This window comes from Phyllostomus discolor, chromosome 10, assembly GCF_004126475.2.
Source record: "Phyllostomus discolor isolate MPI-MPIP mPhyDis1 chromosome 10, mPhyDis1.pri.v3, whole genome shotgun sequence".
NCBI classification, from domain to species: Eukaryota; Metazoa; Chordata; class Mammalia; order Chiroptera; family Phyllostomidae; genus Phyllostomus; species Phyllostomus discolor.
In genome coordinates, this window is record NC_040912.2 from 69,350,135 (window position 1) to 69,369,487 (window position 19,353).

Genomic DNA, 19,353 nt, shown 5'->3' on the forward strand with positions numbered 1-19,353 from the left:
CACTTCGAATTTGATTGTGGAATATTTCAAAGAACCGGATATTTTTATGATGTTTATTATCTTATTTGATTGTTCAATCAGGTTTCAACTTATTAACTATATGAAGCAGGCAGAACAGTGTTTTACCATTCAACATTTATTACAGTACAGGGGTCGGCAAAAGTAGATTTACAGTTGTGAGTATGTAAAACACAGAGTTTATGCTTGTATTATTATTTATTAATTCTTTTATTATTTTCCATATGAACAACTGTGAACCTACTTTTGCCCAGCTTGTGTACTGGCACGGGATAAAGACGGTTAAGAAGTGACCCCTGTTCCTAGGACTTAATAGTCTTCTGTAGAGTTATTATGCCAGGTTTACATTAGAGAAAACACAGCACACTGAGTGTGAGGAAATTCACAAAATAGTTTAATGTTGTTTGAAAACAGTTTGAGATCTAAAACCCTGTCTCATTTTCTCGATTTCTTTCTAATTATTGAATGCGATGTCAAATGTCAGAGACAGAGGAAACAATGTTAGAGGTTTCAGGTAATATATCTCAGTTAAAATAAACGTAGCAGTTAACATTTACCGCATGTTGACTCTCTACCAAGCTTCACGACCACAACAATCAAATTCTTTTCTATGTGCAGTGTTTCTGTAAAGCAGTGTCTGTGTTTTTGTACAAGCAGGTATTTTCCTTTGATATGCAGCTTATCTGACGTATTCTAATTACCTGTCTCAGGAGTTATCCTCAGACAAGGTTTGAGAGACCTATCTTGAGTTTTTTAATCTGTTAGCCTGAAGATAAACTGAGGGAAGCAGGAACATACAAGAAAACGAGCCCTGAAGGTCAGGGATTGTTTCTGCGCAGATGGAGAAAGAACAGGGTATTGTGCAGCGCAGGTGCTTATTTTCCACTCCAGCACTTTCTACTCGTCAGAGTCTCTGAAAAGAATCCCTGTCTCTGAATCCTGTCCCTTCGGTAGAGTCTTTGAAGAAGTCAGTAGATAATGGCCCTTTAGAAATGACTGAAGTTATTCTTTATACCTCACAATCTCACTGAAATGATATTTTCAGCTGCAAGCCTTATCAAATTCTTTTTCCCGTGAATGTAGAAAGCTTTATAAATATGTCTACCTGGCAATACAGACTCAGGGACCTTTTCTTTTCAGAACTTGGTGAAGCTGGCATTTTGATTTTTCTCAGGTTATTGTCTATTTGCTAAGCTCTGATACATAACATTTTCATTATATAATATAAAATGAATAATAAATGTAATTATTGAATAAAACGTCCCCAACAGAAATAGTCAGATTGTTTTGCAGCTTGATAGGTGACAAAAAGTTTTTAAAAAACAAAGCTTTTGTTATTTGAAACATTATGCTTAACAACTAAATTGCTTACAGTTTGGAATGGCTAATTATTTGTTATGAGGCTCATTTGCTTCATCTTCAGGAAAGAAATTAATTTATGAGACAGCTTGTAGTGATCTATTTTAAAACTTACTCTATGCTTGACATTGAAATAGTCTTTGTGCTCTCTTTAGTGCTGGAGTTGGAAGAACAGGCACATATATTGTGCTAGACAGTATGTTGCAGCAAATTCAACACGAAGGCACGGTCAACGTGTTTGGCTTCCTAAAACACATTCGTTCACAAAGAAATTATTTGGTGCAAACGGAGGTATGACAAAAGGGATAACTATTTAGCTAAGGGTTGTAAAGGTCACTAAAATGCTAAAGCTGGATAGACCAGAGTTTGTATTAGCAGGTGAATTAGTTTGGTAGGGCTGCCATAATAAAGTACTATGAACCCAGTGGTTTAAAACCACACATATGTATTGTCTCATAGTTCTGGGGGAGAGGAGTCCAAAATCAAGGTGTTGGCAGGGTCCTGCTGCCTCTAAAACCTATAGAGAAAGATCCCTTATTATCTTTTCAAGCTTCTGGTGCCCATGTGTTGCTGTGAAGGAGCAGCAAAATTTTATTCCCTGCCTTTGTCTTCAAACAGCTCTTCTCCCTCTGTGTCTGTATCCAAATTTCCCTCTTATAAGGACACTAGTCACTGTCTCATTCTAACTAATTACATCTTCAATGACTCTACCTACAGATAAGGTCACATTCTGAGGTAATAGTGGTCAGGCCTTCAACAGATCTTCTGGGGCACAAAATAAACCGGTAACAGTTAATCACATATAAGTCATGAATAGGCCAGCTAAATTTTGTCTATTTTGTGGCTAAATGGGAAATATCTTTAAAATAACACTAGTGACAGAGAATATTCAGAAAATGGGTAAGCAGATCAATCAACACCTATTTTTGCTAGCAAAATCCTGAAATTTTCCTGCCCATAGTGAATGAATGGATTCCTTTTCATAACTAAAAAGTATGAGTTATGATCAAATTCTATTTCTTGTTTGGCCCATTTCTTTTACCCATCTATGACACAGGACAAAGCCTACGTGTCTGCATTTGTTTTCACTATGTCTACATAAAAATGAATGTGAATTGAAAATTACGGATGCAACTTGAAAGTTATCAGAAACATAACTGGTTGATTTTAAAACAAAACCATATTTCATTCCATGAAGGAAATGACATTCTAGTCACCTAACGCCGGAGAAGAGTCCTGTAGATAAAAGAGAAGATAACTCTTAAAAACTGTACAGATCACTGAGCTAAATTTTACGTGACTGGCTAACAGGAGGACTGGAATGGGCAGAGGGGAAGGCCCATCCAAGATGTAGAGGGCCAGAAGTCCTCAGGCACAGTGTGGAAGTGCGCCTCACTGAGCAGGTTGAAGGATGGGCAGAAAGGCATTGCTCTGCCTCCCTGAACCTTCCTGCCTCCTTCCCACAAATGTCAGTCCACCAGAAATGAAGAGATAAGGGATAAGAAGAGCTGTGTTCTGTCTACATGGCCTCCTTCTCGCTACCTGACTTCCTGCCAGCCTGATAAAAATCTTTCATGGGTTTCTCTCTACCCTTTGTAAAACTCTTTCTGTGTGTCAGTGGAAGGTACTGCTTTTATACTTAAATACACACAAGAAAAACCAGAAGTAAAATTCTTTACTGTCTTTGTTTTACCAGGAACAGTACATCTTTATTCATGATGCGCTGGTTGAGGCCATACTTAGCAAGGAGACCGAAGTGCCAGACAGTCACATTCACGCCTATGTCAATGCGCTCCTCATTCCTGGACCCACAGGCAAAACAAAGCTTGAGAAACAATTCAAGGTGAGTCCTCTCAGAAGCCTCTTGGGTGTTATTGCAGGATTGAATGAGCCTGCCTCTTCGCATTTGAGTGGACAAGGCCGCAGGGATGGGTTGGGTTGAGAGTGCTGTTGGCACAGTGGCTTGTATTGTTCTTTACAACAGGCAACGAGGCCAAGCCATGTGGTAAATTTCAAGGAGAACCTTAATTTTGAGTGGCAAGAAGAAAAGTTCTCAGAAACCCTAGGATAACTTTGAAAATGCAGACTTGGTCTGGGAAAGGAGGGCTCAGAGCCTAACAGAATGAACAGACAGAAGTTACAATACAGACAGTACAAGTGCTTTTTTTTACTTTGAAAAATCCAGACCACTCAAGCCTGAGTGCTGTGGCTCAGGCTGTTCGTGCTGCTATTTAGAAAAATCTCCCTCACTTGAAGCCCCTGAACTAGAATAGGCCACACCACAAGAGCTTCTTCAACCCCGTTTCTCCCACTCACCCTGGCACAAGGCAGTGAACTAGGGAGGAGGGTGTGTTTTTTGGTGTTGTTCTTGTCCAACAATATTCCTCCTGCAACGCAGCTCTTTGACTTCCAGTAATCAGTCAGCAGAATTCAGAAAGCAGATGTGACCAGGCCTGTAAGCTGGGAGGGGCATTTGCAGATAAGAGGCTTCCAGTGGAATAGAAGCTGTTATTTTGTTCCATGTTAGTCCTGTACTAACTTCTCACTTCCCAGGATTCCTAGAGAATCAGTGCCAATGTCTGAAGAAGAAATATCTAGGAAGAATTAGGAAGCCCTTGGAAAAGTCCAGTAGAGTTAGCTAACAAACTCTGCTATTTCAGTTTTTTTCTGTCTGTTTCCCTAGCCTACAGCAGCGAAGATATTATAACTATTAATTGTCCCTGAGGTGTTGCCATCCTAGTTAGCACCCTTTGCACTTTGGAAGCGTAAGTGGAAGACCAGGGGAGAATGCTGAGCTTTGAACCTGCTGTCAGAAAACATAAATGTTTTACTCAGCCATGCCTACAGGAGTCATAACAGATCACTTTAAGGAAAGAAAAAGTGTACAGTGCTGCTTCCAGAAACAGATAATATGGAAATATAAAATGTTAACATTAGGTTTTTTGGATAGCTGCTCCCTAAATTAAAAAATATATGTGTATCACCCACCTTCAACTGATTTCCCATTTAAATATGATTTACCCCCTGTACAATTACATAAGAGGAATGATACAGTTTACATTGGATAATCCAGGATCAAATGCAAATATCCATTATTGTGTCAGAATATAATTAAAAAGCGAGGCATTTGACTCTGTTTCCTGTGAATATGATAACTAGGAAAATGTAGGTGTGTGTGTGTGTGTGTGTGTGTGTACACCTTTTCTTAAGTATAAAAAAGGTATTTAAAAGGTATTTACTCAAGTTTATTCATAAAAATTCTTTTGAAATGAATTGCATGTCTATTTACTCAAAAAATACTTATTAGACACCTATCACATGCCAGGCTTTGTGTTTGATAGTAATTTTAAAATTAACAAAGGCAAGAAAGAGCCAAAAAATCCAAAGCAATACTGAAAAATAAGGACTAGAAATTTATTGTACTGCATATAAACACAAAAATTATTCAGTATGGATTTTATGTACCTCAAGGTGAAAACAAAGTTTTATAACTACTACAGGAAAATACCTTCAAAGGCCTCCAGATTAGAGAAGGACTTTTTAAATAAAAACCAAAACCTACAAAAATCTTAAGGGAAAACTTAATAAATTGGGTGTAAATATGTGTGTGATTAAAGAGGACAAACTAATTTGCAACAGACTATAGATTTACATTCAAGATATAAAAACCCTCTACAAATCAATAAATGACAGTGAATTAGAAATATGAAAAGGCAGTCATCAAAGAAGAAATATAAATGGCTGATGACTCTAAACTTCCCCATCTCACAATAATTAAAAAAGTGCAAATCAAAACCATGATTGTGAAAACATAGCACTTTTCATCTGTCAGACTGCCAAAACTTAATTCTCTATATGAACCCTCACATGTGTGCACATTCAGAAACATACATTGCTACACTTTGACATAGCAAACCATTGGACATAACCTGAAGACTCAGTAATTGAGGAATAAGTGAATAGAAAGTAGATTACTCGTGTGCTGGAGTACTAAAAGAATGAGTGAAATCTGATACGCACACACACACACAAAGCATGCGGTTTTCTTCCAACTGTGCCAGACTTAAGTCAGAGAAATGGAGAGTATGCACCCATAGAGGAAGCCATGAAGAAGATCTTCCCAAAGCTTGAAGTCAAACTAGAGAGCAAATGTTCTCTGCTTCTTTTCATCTTTCCTAGTGTAAAGCATAGATGCGCCAGAGAGTTCCCTAAAACAAGGTTTGGTTCAAGGCATTCTTGAAAGAAAGTCAGATATATTTATATTCAATATCTTACCTTGGTTGGGTGGTATGTGTATGTAGATGAGTGTATGTGTATGTTGGAGTAACTTTAATGAAATAATCTGTAATTTTCCTTGACTTCTTTCTCAGCTCCTGAGTCAATCAAATATTCAACAGAGTGACTATTCTACAGCCCTAAAGCAATGCAACAGGGAAAAGAACAGAACTTCTTCCATCATTCCTGGTAGGTTATGTTGAATCTTGAAAAAAAAAGAAGAAACATTTTCTTCTTTTACAATGGAAGCCTTGTAAGTAATTTGACATTATTTGTACATTTTAGGACAAAAGCAATATACTTATATTTTAGTAGTTATGCCAGAGAATGTGACTTTTAAGTAGTACTCTCAACCCCTGAAGTTTCACCTAAAATTGCAAAATACATAGTAAAAGTAGCTTAAAGATCACAGACACACAACCCAAGAAACATAGCTGTTTTTTTGCAATTTATGGGTGGAGAGAGGAGGTGTAGCCCTATGAGCATGGTTGTTTACCATGAATGTTCTGTGTTGCAGTGGAAAGATCAAGGGTTGGCATTTCGTCCCTGAGTGGGGAAGGCACAGACTACATCAATGCCTCCTATGTCATGGTAAGTCAGAGAAGTCACTGGGGCAATGGCCTGTCAGCTTGCTCCCAGAACTGAAGCCAGGGTGAGCTGCCTAACTCAGTAGCTACGGACATGGGCAGCCATGCTGGAGTATGGAAGTCAGGTCTGATGGCCCACCGCCCTCAGTAGCCACAGATAACAGCATTCCTTGATGCCCTTATGCATGCAAAGACTGGAGACACCTGCAAATAAGTGCATGCAGGCACCAAACACTGTTCAGGAATGATGAATAGACATAAAACATACACTCACCCATTAAAGACAGGGTGTCTGAACACCAGCAGTACCCTGTTGCCAGAGGTGTGAAATTTGGCACTCTGCTATTGGGAATCCTGGAAATTGAGAAATATAGCCGTTCTCTAGATTGCCACTCTATCTAGTAGAGGAGACAAAACCCATAAGTCATTTTGATCGTCTTCTCCTAGAGCTGAAAGCTGTGTAAACTTGACCACAACACTTCTTAAACTTCTGTTTAATCATCTGTAAAATGTGTATCACATTTTCTATCCCATGATACTGCTGAAAGAAATAACTGATGTAAGGGAAAGAAATGCTTAGTGCTATAACTGGCATATAGTAAATGCCCCTAAACACTGACTAGAGTAATCATATCATTATTTATCACACAATGTCAAAATAAAAAGACTGCCATAGACTTCCAGTCATGATGGAGGTGTGCGTAAGCATGCCTTGCCTCCTCGTACAACTACAGCAAAAATTACAACTAGATTACAAAATAAATATCACTTAGAATGGCCAGAAAATTGTATTGAATGGAAATCTGACTAACAAGGAATTAAAGAAGCCACATTCATCCAGATGGGCCAAAGAAAGATGCTACTAAGAAAAGGAATCAAAGCAGCTCTACTTAATTCACAGAAACAAACACAGGGAGGCTGCCTAAATGAGGAGACAAACAAATAGGGCCCAAATGAAAAAGCAGAACAAAACTCCAGAAAAAGAACTAAATGAAATGGAGACAAACAACCTATCAGATGCAGTGTTAAAAACACTGGTGATCAGGAACTCATTGGGAACCCATAAAATAGACCCACAGAAAAATGAAGGTTATGTAAAGTAAAATAAAGAAAAATCTACAGGAAACCAGCAGTGGAGGGGAAGAATCCGAGGATAAAATCAATGGTTTGGAACATAAGGCAGAAAAAGGCAATCAATCAGAACAGCAAGAAGAAAAAAGTATTTAAAAAATTGAGGATAGCCTAAGGAGCCACTGGGACATCTTTAAAGATAACAACATCTGAATCACAGATATGCCAGAAGGAGAAGAAGAAGAGCAAAAATTGAAAACTTATATTTAAAAACACAATGAAGGAGAATTTTCCCAATCTGGCAAAGGAAATACACTTCCAGGAAGTCCAGGAAGTTCAGAGAATCCCAAAGAAGTTAGACCCAAAGAATCATGCACCAAGGCACATCATAATTACATTACCCAAGGTTAAAGATAAGGAGGGAATCTTAAAAGCAGCAAGAAAAAGTCAGACAATTACCTACAAAAGAGTTCCCATAAGACTGTCAGCTGATTTTTCATAAGGAACTTTGCAAGCTACAAAGGCCTGGGAAGAAAAATTCAAAGAGATGAAAAGCAAGGACCTACAACCCAGATTACTCTATTCAGCAAAGCTATAATTTAGAATGGAAGGGCAGATAAAGTGCTTCCTAGATAAGGTCAAGTTAAAGGATGTCATCATCACCAAGCCATTATATGAAATGCTAAAGGGAATTATATTTAAAAAAGAAGCTAAAAATGATGAACATTAAAATGGCAATAAATTCACAACTATCAATAATTGAATCCAAATAACAAACTAAGAAAACAAGTGGAACAGGAAAAAAATCATAGATATGGAGATTGCTTGGAGGGTTATCAGTTGAGGTGGGGAAGGGAGAGAATGGGGGAAAGGTACAGGGATTAAGAAGTACAAATTGGTAGGTACAAAGTAGGCAGGGGGATGTTAAGAACAGTATGGGAAATGGAGTAATGAAACAACTTACATGCATGATCCATGGGCATGAACTAAGGGGGGGATTGCTGAAGGGAATTTGAGTACTGAATAGAGGCGGCAAATGAGAGAAAAGTGAAACAACTGCAATAGCACAATCAATAAAATACATTTTTATAAAAGACTGCCATAAATGTATAAATGTTTTCTGAATATTTAAAGTCATATGTCAGGGTTCTAGCTATCTTCTCTTTGATTTTGTAGGGTTATTATCAGAGCAATGAGTTTATCATCACCCAGCATCCCCTTCTCCACACCATCAAGGATTTCTGGAGGATGATCTGGGACCATAATGCCCAGCTGGTGGTTATGCTTCCTGATGGTCAAAACATGGTAAGTTGCTCAGGTCACTTTTAGTACTTTCCTTACAGGGGAAATACCAGGTCACAGCAGCCAGAGTCCAGCAAATAACCAAATAATGCCTTTCAACTAATAAACTAATATCATTGGTATTGCACCTTGACTACTATTGGGCCAAGTTTGGTTATGCAATCAGGTCTGAAATTGTTGAACAACAGCTTTAAATAAGGACAGCTTAAAATTAATTTCAATTTAAGTATTTTGTGACACCCCAAAGAAAAATTAGAATCACAGTCATGAATGAAGTCAATCCATATACTTCTAATTTTCTTAAATAAAACTTAGTAGGATATTTGGAAATTCCTTCAATTTAAGGAGATCCAAAAATACCTATTTGGAATAACTGAACTCTTAGTACCAGAAGGACTTTTTTAGTGTCAGAAAATAATGGAAATCCCATTCTCCTTTTCATGTATATTTGTAAAACCCCCAAAATGAAACCAAAATAATATTTCATTTAGGCTTTGCATATATACATTGAGATTCATTTCTTGTCCATAAAATTATGCCGACCATTCCAAATGATGCTACAAATTGCTGAGCTCTTAAAATCACTTCACTTTTCTCTACCTTGTTGTCAATCATAGAAACAACAGCTAATCTTTGTTATTGATAAACTAAGAAAGCAAAATAATACAACAATAGTTTAGGTGCTTAAGTTTTATTCTACAGATAAATCTGGTTTAAGATACAATATTTAAGACTAAATTTTGTAATTCAGAGGATTCTGGCCAAGATGGGGACATGGGTAGATATGCTTTGCTTCCTGGCACAACCAAAAGAAGAATAACAACCAATTTAAAAACAAAAAGCAACCAGAACTGCCAGAAAATCTAACTGTATGGAAGTCTGACAAACAAGGAGTTAAAAAAGAAATATTCATCTAGCCTGGTAGGAGGGGCAGAGATGGGCAGACTGGGAGGAGAGAATGCACAGAAGGCAGCAGCTGGCAGACCGGACAGTCCCACATTCGCGTGTGGATAAACTGCGAGGAACAACTGGGGAGCAAGACAGACAATGCAACCCAGAATTCCAGTGTGGGGAAAATAAGGCCTCAAAACCTCAGGATATGAAAAGCTTTGGGAGTTGTGGTGGCGAGAGAAACTGCCAGTCTCACAGGGGAGTATGTTGGAGGGGCCCATGGGGTCCTAGAACATATACAAGGCCACCCACCTGGGAATAAGTACCAGGTCAGCACCTCAAAGGGCACAATTTGCTTGTGGGTAATGGTGGAAGTGACTGAAAGCAGGGCCGAGCAAGCAGCATTGTTCCCTCTCTGACCATTCCTTCATATGCAGCATCATAATGCAGTGATGTGGGTTGCGTCACCCTGGTGAGTATCTACAGGTGCACCAGGACAAAGAAATATGGCCCAAATGAAAGAATAGATCAAAACTCCAGAAAAAAAATACAACTATGCAAAAAAGAGATAGCCAACCTATCAGATGCAGAGTTCAAAATGCTGGTAATCAGGATGTTCACAGAAACGGTTGAGTATGGTCACAAAATAAAGGAAAAAGTGAAGGCTATGAAAAGAGAAATAAAGGAAAATATACAGAGAACCAACAGTGAAGAGAAGGAAAGCAGGACTCAAATCAACAACTGGGAACAAAAGGAAGAAATAAGCATCCAACTGGAACAAAATGAAGAAACAAGAATTCAAAAAATTGAAGAGAGGCTTAGGAACCTCCAGGACAACTTTGAACATTCCAACATCTGAATCATAGGATTGCCAGAAGGAGAAGAGGAAGAGCAAGAAAATGAAAACTTATTTGAAAAAAATAGTGAAAGAGAACTTCCCTGATCTGGTGAAGGAAATAGATGAACAAATCCAGGAAGCTCAGAGAATTCCAAAAAAAGTGGACTCAAAGAGGAACACACCAAGACATGTCATAATTAAATTGCCAAAGATTAAAGATAAGGAGAGAATCTTAAAAGCAGCAAGAGAAAAGGAGAGAGTTACCTACAAAGAGTTTCCATAAGACTAGCAGGTGATTTCTCAAAGGAAACCTTACAGGCAAGAAGGGACTGGAAGTATTCAAGTCCCTTGAATTCAAGTCTCTTTTGAATTCAAGAAGTATTCAAAATCATGAAAGGCAAGGACCTACATCCAAGATACTCTATCCAGCAAAACTACCATTTAGAATGGAAGGGCAATAAAGTGCTTCCCAGATAAGGTCAAGTTAAAGGAGTTCATCATCACCATGCCCTTATATGAAATGTTAAAGGGATTTATCTAAGAAAAAGAAGATCACAACTATGAACAGCGAAATAACAGCAAACTCACAACTATCAACAACTGAATCTAAAATAAAACAAAAGCAAACTAAGCAAACAACTAGACAAGATCAGAATCACAGAAATGGAGATCACATGGAGGTTTATATGCAGGGAGGGGGTAAGGGGAGAATGGGCAAAAAGGTACAGGAAATAGGAAGCATAATTGGTAAGTGCAAAATAGACAGAGGTGGTTAAGAATAGTATAGGATATAGAGAAACCAAAGAACTTATATTTACGACCCATGGACATGAACTAAGGGGGCAGGAGTGCTGGAGGGAATAGCGGTACCTGGTAAAGGGGGATAAAGAAGAGGAAAAAAAATTGTACAACTGTAATAGCATAATCAATAACATACTTTAAAAAAAGAAACCAGAGAAAATGACTAAATTTTATGATTCAAAGAAAAATTTGAGTTGAATTTTTATGGCATCTGTTAATTTCATGTTACAGACTGCTTAATAAGACATTTTATTAAAATCCAAAATTTTCTTTGGTTTTTAATCCTCCAGGCAGAAGATGAATTTGTTTATTGGCCAAATAAAGATGAACCTATAAATTGTGAGAGCTTTAAGGTCACTCTTATGGCTGAAGAACACAAATGTCTGTCTAATGAAGAAAAACTTTTAATTCAAGATTTTATCTTAGAAGCTACACAGGTATGGGTATAATTTAAAAGAAACTTTTCACCTTAAGTATATATTAAATATATGCTCACTTAAGGATCTTTTCTAGAAATAAGAAAGAATCTGATTTCTTACAAATTGAGACAGAATAACTAAATGATAAATTTTACTTTGCTTGTCACTTTCATTTTCAAAATCTTAGAGAATCCTTAAATAATTAGTAATCATTAAGTGACAGGGTTCCAGACTTCTATACACACAAGAAATCAAAGGCTTCTCGTTTACTTCAAACACTTCCTGATAGAATTTTAGTTGAAAGTAAACTCAGTAAAAAAAAATAATCAATCTTAATTCTCACGTGTTAAGGCAAATGCTTACCTTGGATTCTCCTAAATAAAATAAAAAGAGATAATACCTACTAAACTAACACATTGCTCTCTAGCAACCTACTAGTTGATAAGTGAAGAAGTGCTTTGAAAATGTGCAGTACAATATACTAGAATTATTTTTACTAAACTTTCAATTATCTGTAGCCCTTAATCTAAATTGTCAAGATTTGCATAATTCAGTACATTATTTATTGCATAGCTCTATGGAAATATTAAAAGATACTAGGAATTATGAGTAAAGCACATGAGATTCCCAGAGTACCTTCTCAATCAGAAATTATGTTTTAGTCCTGGCTAGTGCGGCTTAGTGGACTGAGCACCAGCCTGTAAACTAAAGTTTGCTAGTTTGATCCCCCGTCAGGGCACATGCCTGGGTTGCAGGCCAGGTCCCCAGTAGGGGGCGCTTGAGAGGCAAACACACATTAATGTTTCTCTCCCTGTCTTTCTCCCTTCCTTCCCCTCTCTCTAAAAATAAATGAACAAAATTAAAAGACAAAAAAAGAAATGTTTTAGATGGTTTAAATGCTTTACTTTATGATACCCTCATTCTGAAACTGTTAAACCATATATGGTATATAAGAAGATTCACTATTCTCCAGAATATCTGAATGATACAAAACATACAAATGTGATAATGCAAGTAAATTAATAATGTAAACATTGCAATGGAATAGTATCCTACTTGATTAAAACCTACCCAAAAGTGAACATAATGATTATAGTCCCAGTGATGGGCAATGTGGCCTTGGGAGAGTGATTTACATTCTTTATTCATAAATTAAGGGGCAGATACCAGCAGAATCTTAACACTTGGGAGAGCTCTTAATATTCTGTGCCAGTTTCCACCTATAACTGCTCCCTAAATACTTCAGAATCACCCATTCAGATCTGTAGTCTCTCATGCCCTTCTCCCATAAAAGTTTATTATGTCAACAATAAAAATAAAGTTAAAGAAAATAAAAAATAAAATCACATGCACAAAATAAGTTTACTATGAGAGCAGATCATTAGATACCCACAATCTTGTCATACCCGTTATCCTGATTACTCATCAAATCTAATACCTAGGTTGGCCTCAGGTAACCAGCCAATTTTTCTCCTGCTGTTATGCAGAAAATAAACATTCATGATTGACCATGATTGACCCCACTTCAGCTTGTCTCCCATGTGTAAGCTAGCTATTGTGAACACCTTGATCACTTAGGAGTCAGACATAAGGATGAGCAGTTATTTCTAAAATAATGGTAAAAGAACAGGAAAACACTGAAGTGGGCAGCTTCATAAGTTTAGACAATTATAGGCACTTCTCTGCCCTCTCCCCCCAAAACCACAGCTTTGGAGGCTAGTAGAGAAGTGAGGGTCAGTACTGTAGAGACCAGGATTTGTTTCAGTGTTCGAGAGGTTGGGAGTAAGCTACTGAAATCAAGAGCTTTTATTTACCTGTGTGTTATACAAATTTTTAAATTATTTAAAAAAGAATGTTCATAAAATATGTACCAGGTATAAAATGATACTATAAATGAATTCACGGAAAATAATAACACAGCCCTTCCCTTTGAAGTCCCTCACGAGTCCCCCACCCCATTCCATCCTTTCCTCCTTTCAGAAGCAGCCACTTCCTGAAACCCTGTTTATTCATCTCTTGATTTACTTTCTAATTTGATCTTTTGTCTTTGTATTCTTTAACACCATGTTCTTCAGTTTTGAATCTTTTTGAACTTCTTATAAATTACATTCTGTGTATTTTTTAGAGGTTGTTCACTTTTCTACCTCTTGATACTGCCAAGAATAATCCATGTTATTGAGTATAGTTCCAATTCATTTAATTCTGCTGTTTAGCATTCCAGTTTATAAATATATTTTTTATTCTACATTTGGGTTATTACCTTTTTGTGTCTATTTATTTGGTTTTGCTCTTGCAAACAATGCTGTTATGAATATTTTTCTTTTTCTTCCTTGTATTGATTTTTAGACACAAAGGGAGACAGCAGGATGGGGGCGGGACATCAATTTCTTGTTCTGCTTATTTATGCACTCATTGATTGTACTCCTGTATGTGCCTGAACCAGGGATCTAACCTGCAACGTTGGCATTGCCCTAACCAGCTTGGGGCAATGCCCTATCCAACTGAGCTATCCAGCCAGGGTCAGGAATATTTTTCAACACAAACAAAATTTTCTTTTGGGAATGTCTGGGAATTATCCCACTGGGTTATTGGCTTGAACATCTCAAATTTCTGCAACTTTATTAAGTAATGCCAGCTATTGTCCAAAGAGGTTCTGCCAGTCCATCCACCTGTCCATCAGGAGTGCATGAGTGATTTGGAATCTCCACCTCCTCACCAGTGTTGTGATAGGAATGATATGGCATCTCGTGGTGGATGTAATTTGCATTCCTCTTGTTGCAAATGAAATTGAGTATCTTTACATTGCCCTTTGTGAAGTTTCTGTTCATGATTTTTGCTCATTGTTCTATTAAGTTATTTAGCATATTCTTAGTGATTTACTGGAGGTCCTTTTATAGTCGGATACTAATCCTTTGTCAACTATACATAATAGTTGACAATTTGTCAACTATTTGCAATTTGTCATTTGACTTTTTCCTTTGTGATTTTTTTTGGTGAATAACAGTTCTAATGTTTAATCCATGTGAATATGTTAAGCTTCCTTTCACACTTGTGTAAGGAAATCATCTGGTGTCTTAAAAAATCCCTTTTTAACTTGAAATTTTTTTTCTTTTACTCTCTTTTGTTAATATTTTATAACTGTACCTAGAACTGAGATTTTGTAGTTTGTTTTGTGAGACAAGGATCCCGTTTCATTGTTTTCCACATGGATAACCATTGTCTCAGCATCCTTTATTGATCAGCAATATCAGTTACGCCATAAATCAAATTTCTATCATATATGTATGGACTTGTTTCTGGGTCTCTATTTATTCCATTGGTTTCTTTGTTCATCCTTCTGCCAAAACTATAGAGTCTTACCAATTTGTATAGGATTTTAGAATCCTTGATATCTAATGAAATAATCCTTTGTATTGTTTCTCTTCTTCAGTAATATCTCCGCTATTTTGGACTTGTGCACTTCCATATATAGTCTGTTCATTTTTAAGGGATTTAAAAAGTCACACAGGCCGTGTCACTTAAAGAATCAGAACTGGGACCATATGGAAAACTAGAGCTCCATCCTCTTTGCCAGCATCTTCCGCTCTGCATCTTGCAGTATTATTCTTCCCTTAGTAAAATTGAGTAATGCTGGCATTTGAAAAAGTCTATGCTATTTTAAAAACAAATTTTAACCCTGAAGATATTTTTGGTACATACTTTCATGGTTTGATTGGCATGATAATCTCACAAATAAGATTGTTGTGAGAATAACAAGAAAGATACCTGTACATGACAGACTTGGCCTCCTGGCGCTTCCTTCTGCGGAGGACCAGCTAACACTGCCACTGCTCACTCCTGCATGCCATTTGCTTTGATCACCTTTCTCTAATTCCTGGTTTTCCTAAATAATTCTTATTCAGTAACCAATATTGTTCTTTTAAAAGCATGACTTTTTCTTTCTTCTTATAGGATGATTATGTACTTGAAGTGAGACATTTTCAGTGTCCCAAATGGCCAAATCCAGATAGTTCCATTAGTAAAACTTTTGAACTCCTAAGTATTATCAAAGAAGAAGCTGCCAGCAGGGATGGACCCATGATTGTTCATGATGAGTAAGTTCCACACTTTAAATTGTTTCATGTCTCAATATCATCTGGGTGTATGTATATTTCTATTGTCTTTGTACTCACTGCTTTGGGCCAATTGTAGTGATGTAGTCAGGGTGGATTATGTGCTCCTTATGGACAAGATTAACACAGAATTTTTTCTTTCACTTTTCTGGGAGCTCCTGTTGAAGGCAGGAGATAGGTGTGTGATCACAAAAATGTGCTTTTATTGTAACTGAGAACACTTTCAGTGATGGTTTAGTTTTAGCATTTGAATTTTTACAGATGCTAACCAGAGACATTACTTAGACATTGACTTCTTGGGGTAGGAGTGAAATTGATATATATATTTTTTTATTTACTAGAAACAGGAATCTTTATACAATAGCTCTTTCCAGTTCTGTTATAAACTAATAAAAAATGCACATGTTGGAATTTTATGTTTTATATGTATTATATGTAATGCACATTATATAACATATATTATGACCTTAGATCATTCAAATTAATTGCCAGGTCCTAGTATAAGCAAATCTTAATCTTCCACAAAGTATCGCATTACAAATATCATGAACATTTGTGAGTATTTTATAAACTATAAACCATAGTTCTATGCACAATAAAGAAAGGCAACTCATTAGAAATGTCAGTGTTCTTACTGCAGATTTATCAAAGTTGTATACTCTTTGACTTCCAAATGTGTAAGTTTGATGCATCTGAACAGTTTTTGTCCCTTCCCTTTGCTCTAAGGCATGGAGGAGTGACAGCAGGAACTTTCTGTGCTCTGACAACCCTGATGCACCAACTAGAAAAAGAAAATTCCATGGATGTTTACCAGGTAGCCAAGATGATTAATTTGATGAGGCCAGGAGTCTTTGCTGACATTGTAAGTAATAAAGCAATGAACCAAACTTTTCACTGTTAGAGTACTGCTTACTTCCTAGAAGCTGCAAAAGTCATTTCATCTTATAACAAAAAGAGAGAGAGAGAGATCACATAGCCTAAAGCATTGGAACACAGTTTTCAAATTGAATTACAAGTTATGTTGTCCACACTCCACAGAACTGGAACTATAAATAATAAACATTTAAATTTTATCTTCCAAAAATTAATGGATTAAAAAAATTTAGTCACATGTATACCTTTTTGCAAGACTTATTGTAATTCTGCAAAATAGTCTTAGTAGAAGCACTGACTACTTAGGTTTATTCAACAAAATAAATGTTTTCCTTAAGTTCAACTTCTACTTAGCTCAGAGAACCATCAGAAGACAGACCATAAAATCTTAAACATTTGAAGTTTTTACTTTTTCTTCAATGAAATTTAATTTCTGAAGTTAAAAAAATGGCTAATTCTTGGGTAATTTAAAAAGAAAGCAAAAGGTGGACAATGTAAAAAAGAGGCATGGTACAACTGGAGAAATAAGTCTCAACACTGAAAATAATCTGGAAGTTTTATCGTTATAGAAATATGGCTGAAAAAATAGTAACTTAGTACAAAGGGGCCAGTGGGAGAAGTTTTTATGGATGTAGAAGGAAGGATAGGCTCACCTTCAGCTCTCTGGTCTGTGCATGTATTAGCAGCTTATAAAAGGTCCATCCTCCAAGCTCCAGCCCAAACCCATTGGCCAAAGGGCAAGGCAACCCTTGCACACCTGCACTTCAGCAGACCCTCTATTAAATATCTCATTCATGTTAGTTGAGTTGTATCAAGCTTGTCCTGTATGAAATTGGTCTCCAGAGGTTGAACTTGTACACATTTCATGAATGCATTGAATGAGGCACCAGTGCACATGTGGTCCTGATGATTTTCCACTACAACATCAGTGGCAATGTCAGTCACATTCTCTGCAGCTGCCTTCCCTCGTCCCCCACTGACCAAACTGGCATCTTTAGGACAAAAACTATTCTTGTGTGTATCTCTATTCTGAGACCACAGCAGGACACCTGCTGGCTCACCTTTGCTCCAAGCAGGGCATGGGAGCAGACAGGCAAGTAGAACAAGCAAGTAGAATATTTGTAAAATATTCGTGTAAAAAAAGGTCTGCATTCTTCATGGGTCCCTCAGCTGATGTGCAGTCCTTTGTGAGACCTCCCCATAAAGACACAAACCCAATTGTTTCCATAACAACTGGAGGAAGGAGAATGAGTAGCTTATTTGTGAGTGAGTTACAGGTGCCTAGTGCCAAAGGGCTTATACACAAGTTGCTCAATCAGTAATGGAACCCTGCCATGTTACCTTCTGACTCTAGGAAGTAAATGAATAAGGATGGAGTGCTTATCATAAGCAAATATATGTGGACCAATTTTCTAGGACAATGAATGTTGGATCATTTAAAAAGCTACTTTAAATTTAATTACAAGGAGATATTAATATTGATTGTGTGCCTCTGCTGAGTATAACAGAGCCTGTAACATACTACCCTTCCACAAAGTGTCAAATTATAATTTAAAATATTCCTCTGGAAATGTATGTCTTCGCTGAGTTGCTGTTTATAACCACCCACTCTCTGTTCCCTAGGAGCAGTATCAGTTCCTCTACAAAGCGGTCCTCAGCCTTGTGAGCACGAGGCAGGAAGAGAATCCATCCACCTCCCTGGACAGTAATGGCACAGCATTGCCTGATGGAAATAGAGCAGAGAGCTTAGAGTCTTTAGTTTGACACAGATGGGAGTGAGGAAAGTCCATGACTGCACATTGTTTTCCTCTTTCTAAAATTAGACTGGGAAAATCAGTTCAGTTTTTGTTATCTGTTTTTCTTTCCCTCACCGGGCAGTGACTCTCATGACATAAGGTTCTGCTGCCAAATTTACATCATTAACAATGTGTGCCTTCGTGCAAAACTTCTTGTAATTCACTTACTGTGTTTCAACTAAAATGATTGAATTTTACAATATTTCTAAGAATGGAATTATGGCAGTTTTTTGTATTCATTTTAACAGAAATTTTCGATTTATAGGTGTTAGAAATTTCCAACTACAGAGAACATGTTTGTTATTAGTGTCAAAACTTTAGCTATATTTGTAGCAATCATCAGGTTTGCTGGAAATATAACTTTTAATACAGTAGACTGTAAATAAAATGCTGTTCCCTGTGATATTCATCATTTTACAACTGCAGTATTCACCTAAAATAGGAAATATTCTGGTACTTACTGTAAATACTGGTCTAGTGTCTCCATGGACCAAATTTATATTTATAATTCTAGATTTTTATATTTTACTACTGAGTCAATTTTCTAGTTGTGTGTCATTGTTTAGTTTAATGATATAGTTCATTATCTGGTCTTGCTGTCTAAGTCTCCTGATATTGTTTCATGTTATCTTAGTGATTAACTCTGTTTTAGCATGTGATTTTAACTTTTATGGAAAATAGAAATACATTTGTTTTGAAAAAAAGATGTTTTTATGAAAATAACACCTTATCCAACATTGTTCAAATGGTTTATCCAGGGTGTTGAAATAAATGTAAGTGTTGCCATCAACTTGCATTTGTCTGTGGACTGTTGTCTGGTGCCTGGTGAATTGTGGGTATGGGTCCCACTGGTGTGATGGACATAAAAGAGGTTAATGGGATGGGAAAGTATACAGAACTGTGAATCCCTAGCTGCACTGAGCCACACAGGGATTTCACAAAATTTTACATTTTTGAGGACAACGCTGTAACATGTACTGACACTGTACAACTATTATATTAAATTATTTG

General features: G+C 36.9%; 1 protein-coding gene across 4 annotated transcripts in view; it reads left to right on the plus strand.

The window, feature by feature from the left end:
• PTPRZ1 (protein tyrosine phosphatase receptor type Z1) overlaps positions 1 to 19,138 on the plus strand; it is a 185,165-nt gene extending 166,027 nt beyond the window's left edge. For all 4 annotated transcript variants that reach the window (XM_028525564.2, XM_028525565.2, XM_028525566.2 and 1 more), the window contains 9 exons: positions 1,533 to 1,668; positions 3,074 to 3,220; positions 5,748 to 5,841; positions 6,170 to 6,243; positions 8,487 to 8,615; positions 11,433 to 11,579; positions 15,513 to 15,655; positions 16,400 to 16,535; positions 18,170 to 19,138. In XM_028525564.2, coding sequence (XP_028381365.1) covers positions 1,533 to 1,668; positions 3,074 to 3,220; positions 5,748 to 5,841; positions 6,170 to 6,243; positions 8,487 to 8,615; positions 11,433 to 11,579; positions 15,513 to 15,655; positions 16,400 to 16,535; positions 18,170 to 18,310 — 1,147 coding nt within the window. In that variant the 3' untranslated portion in view covers positions 18,311 to 19,138. The remainder of the gene's footprint in view (positions 1 to 1,532; positions 1,669 to 3,073; positions 3,221 to 5,747; positions 5,842 to 6,169; positions 6,244 to 8,486; positions 8,616 to 11,432; positions 11,580 to 15,512; positions 15,656 to 16,399; positions 16,536 to 18,169) is intronic.
• The last annotated feature ends 215 nt before the right edge of the window (positions 19,139 to 19,353 follow it).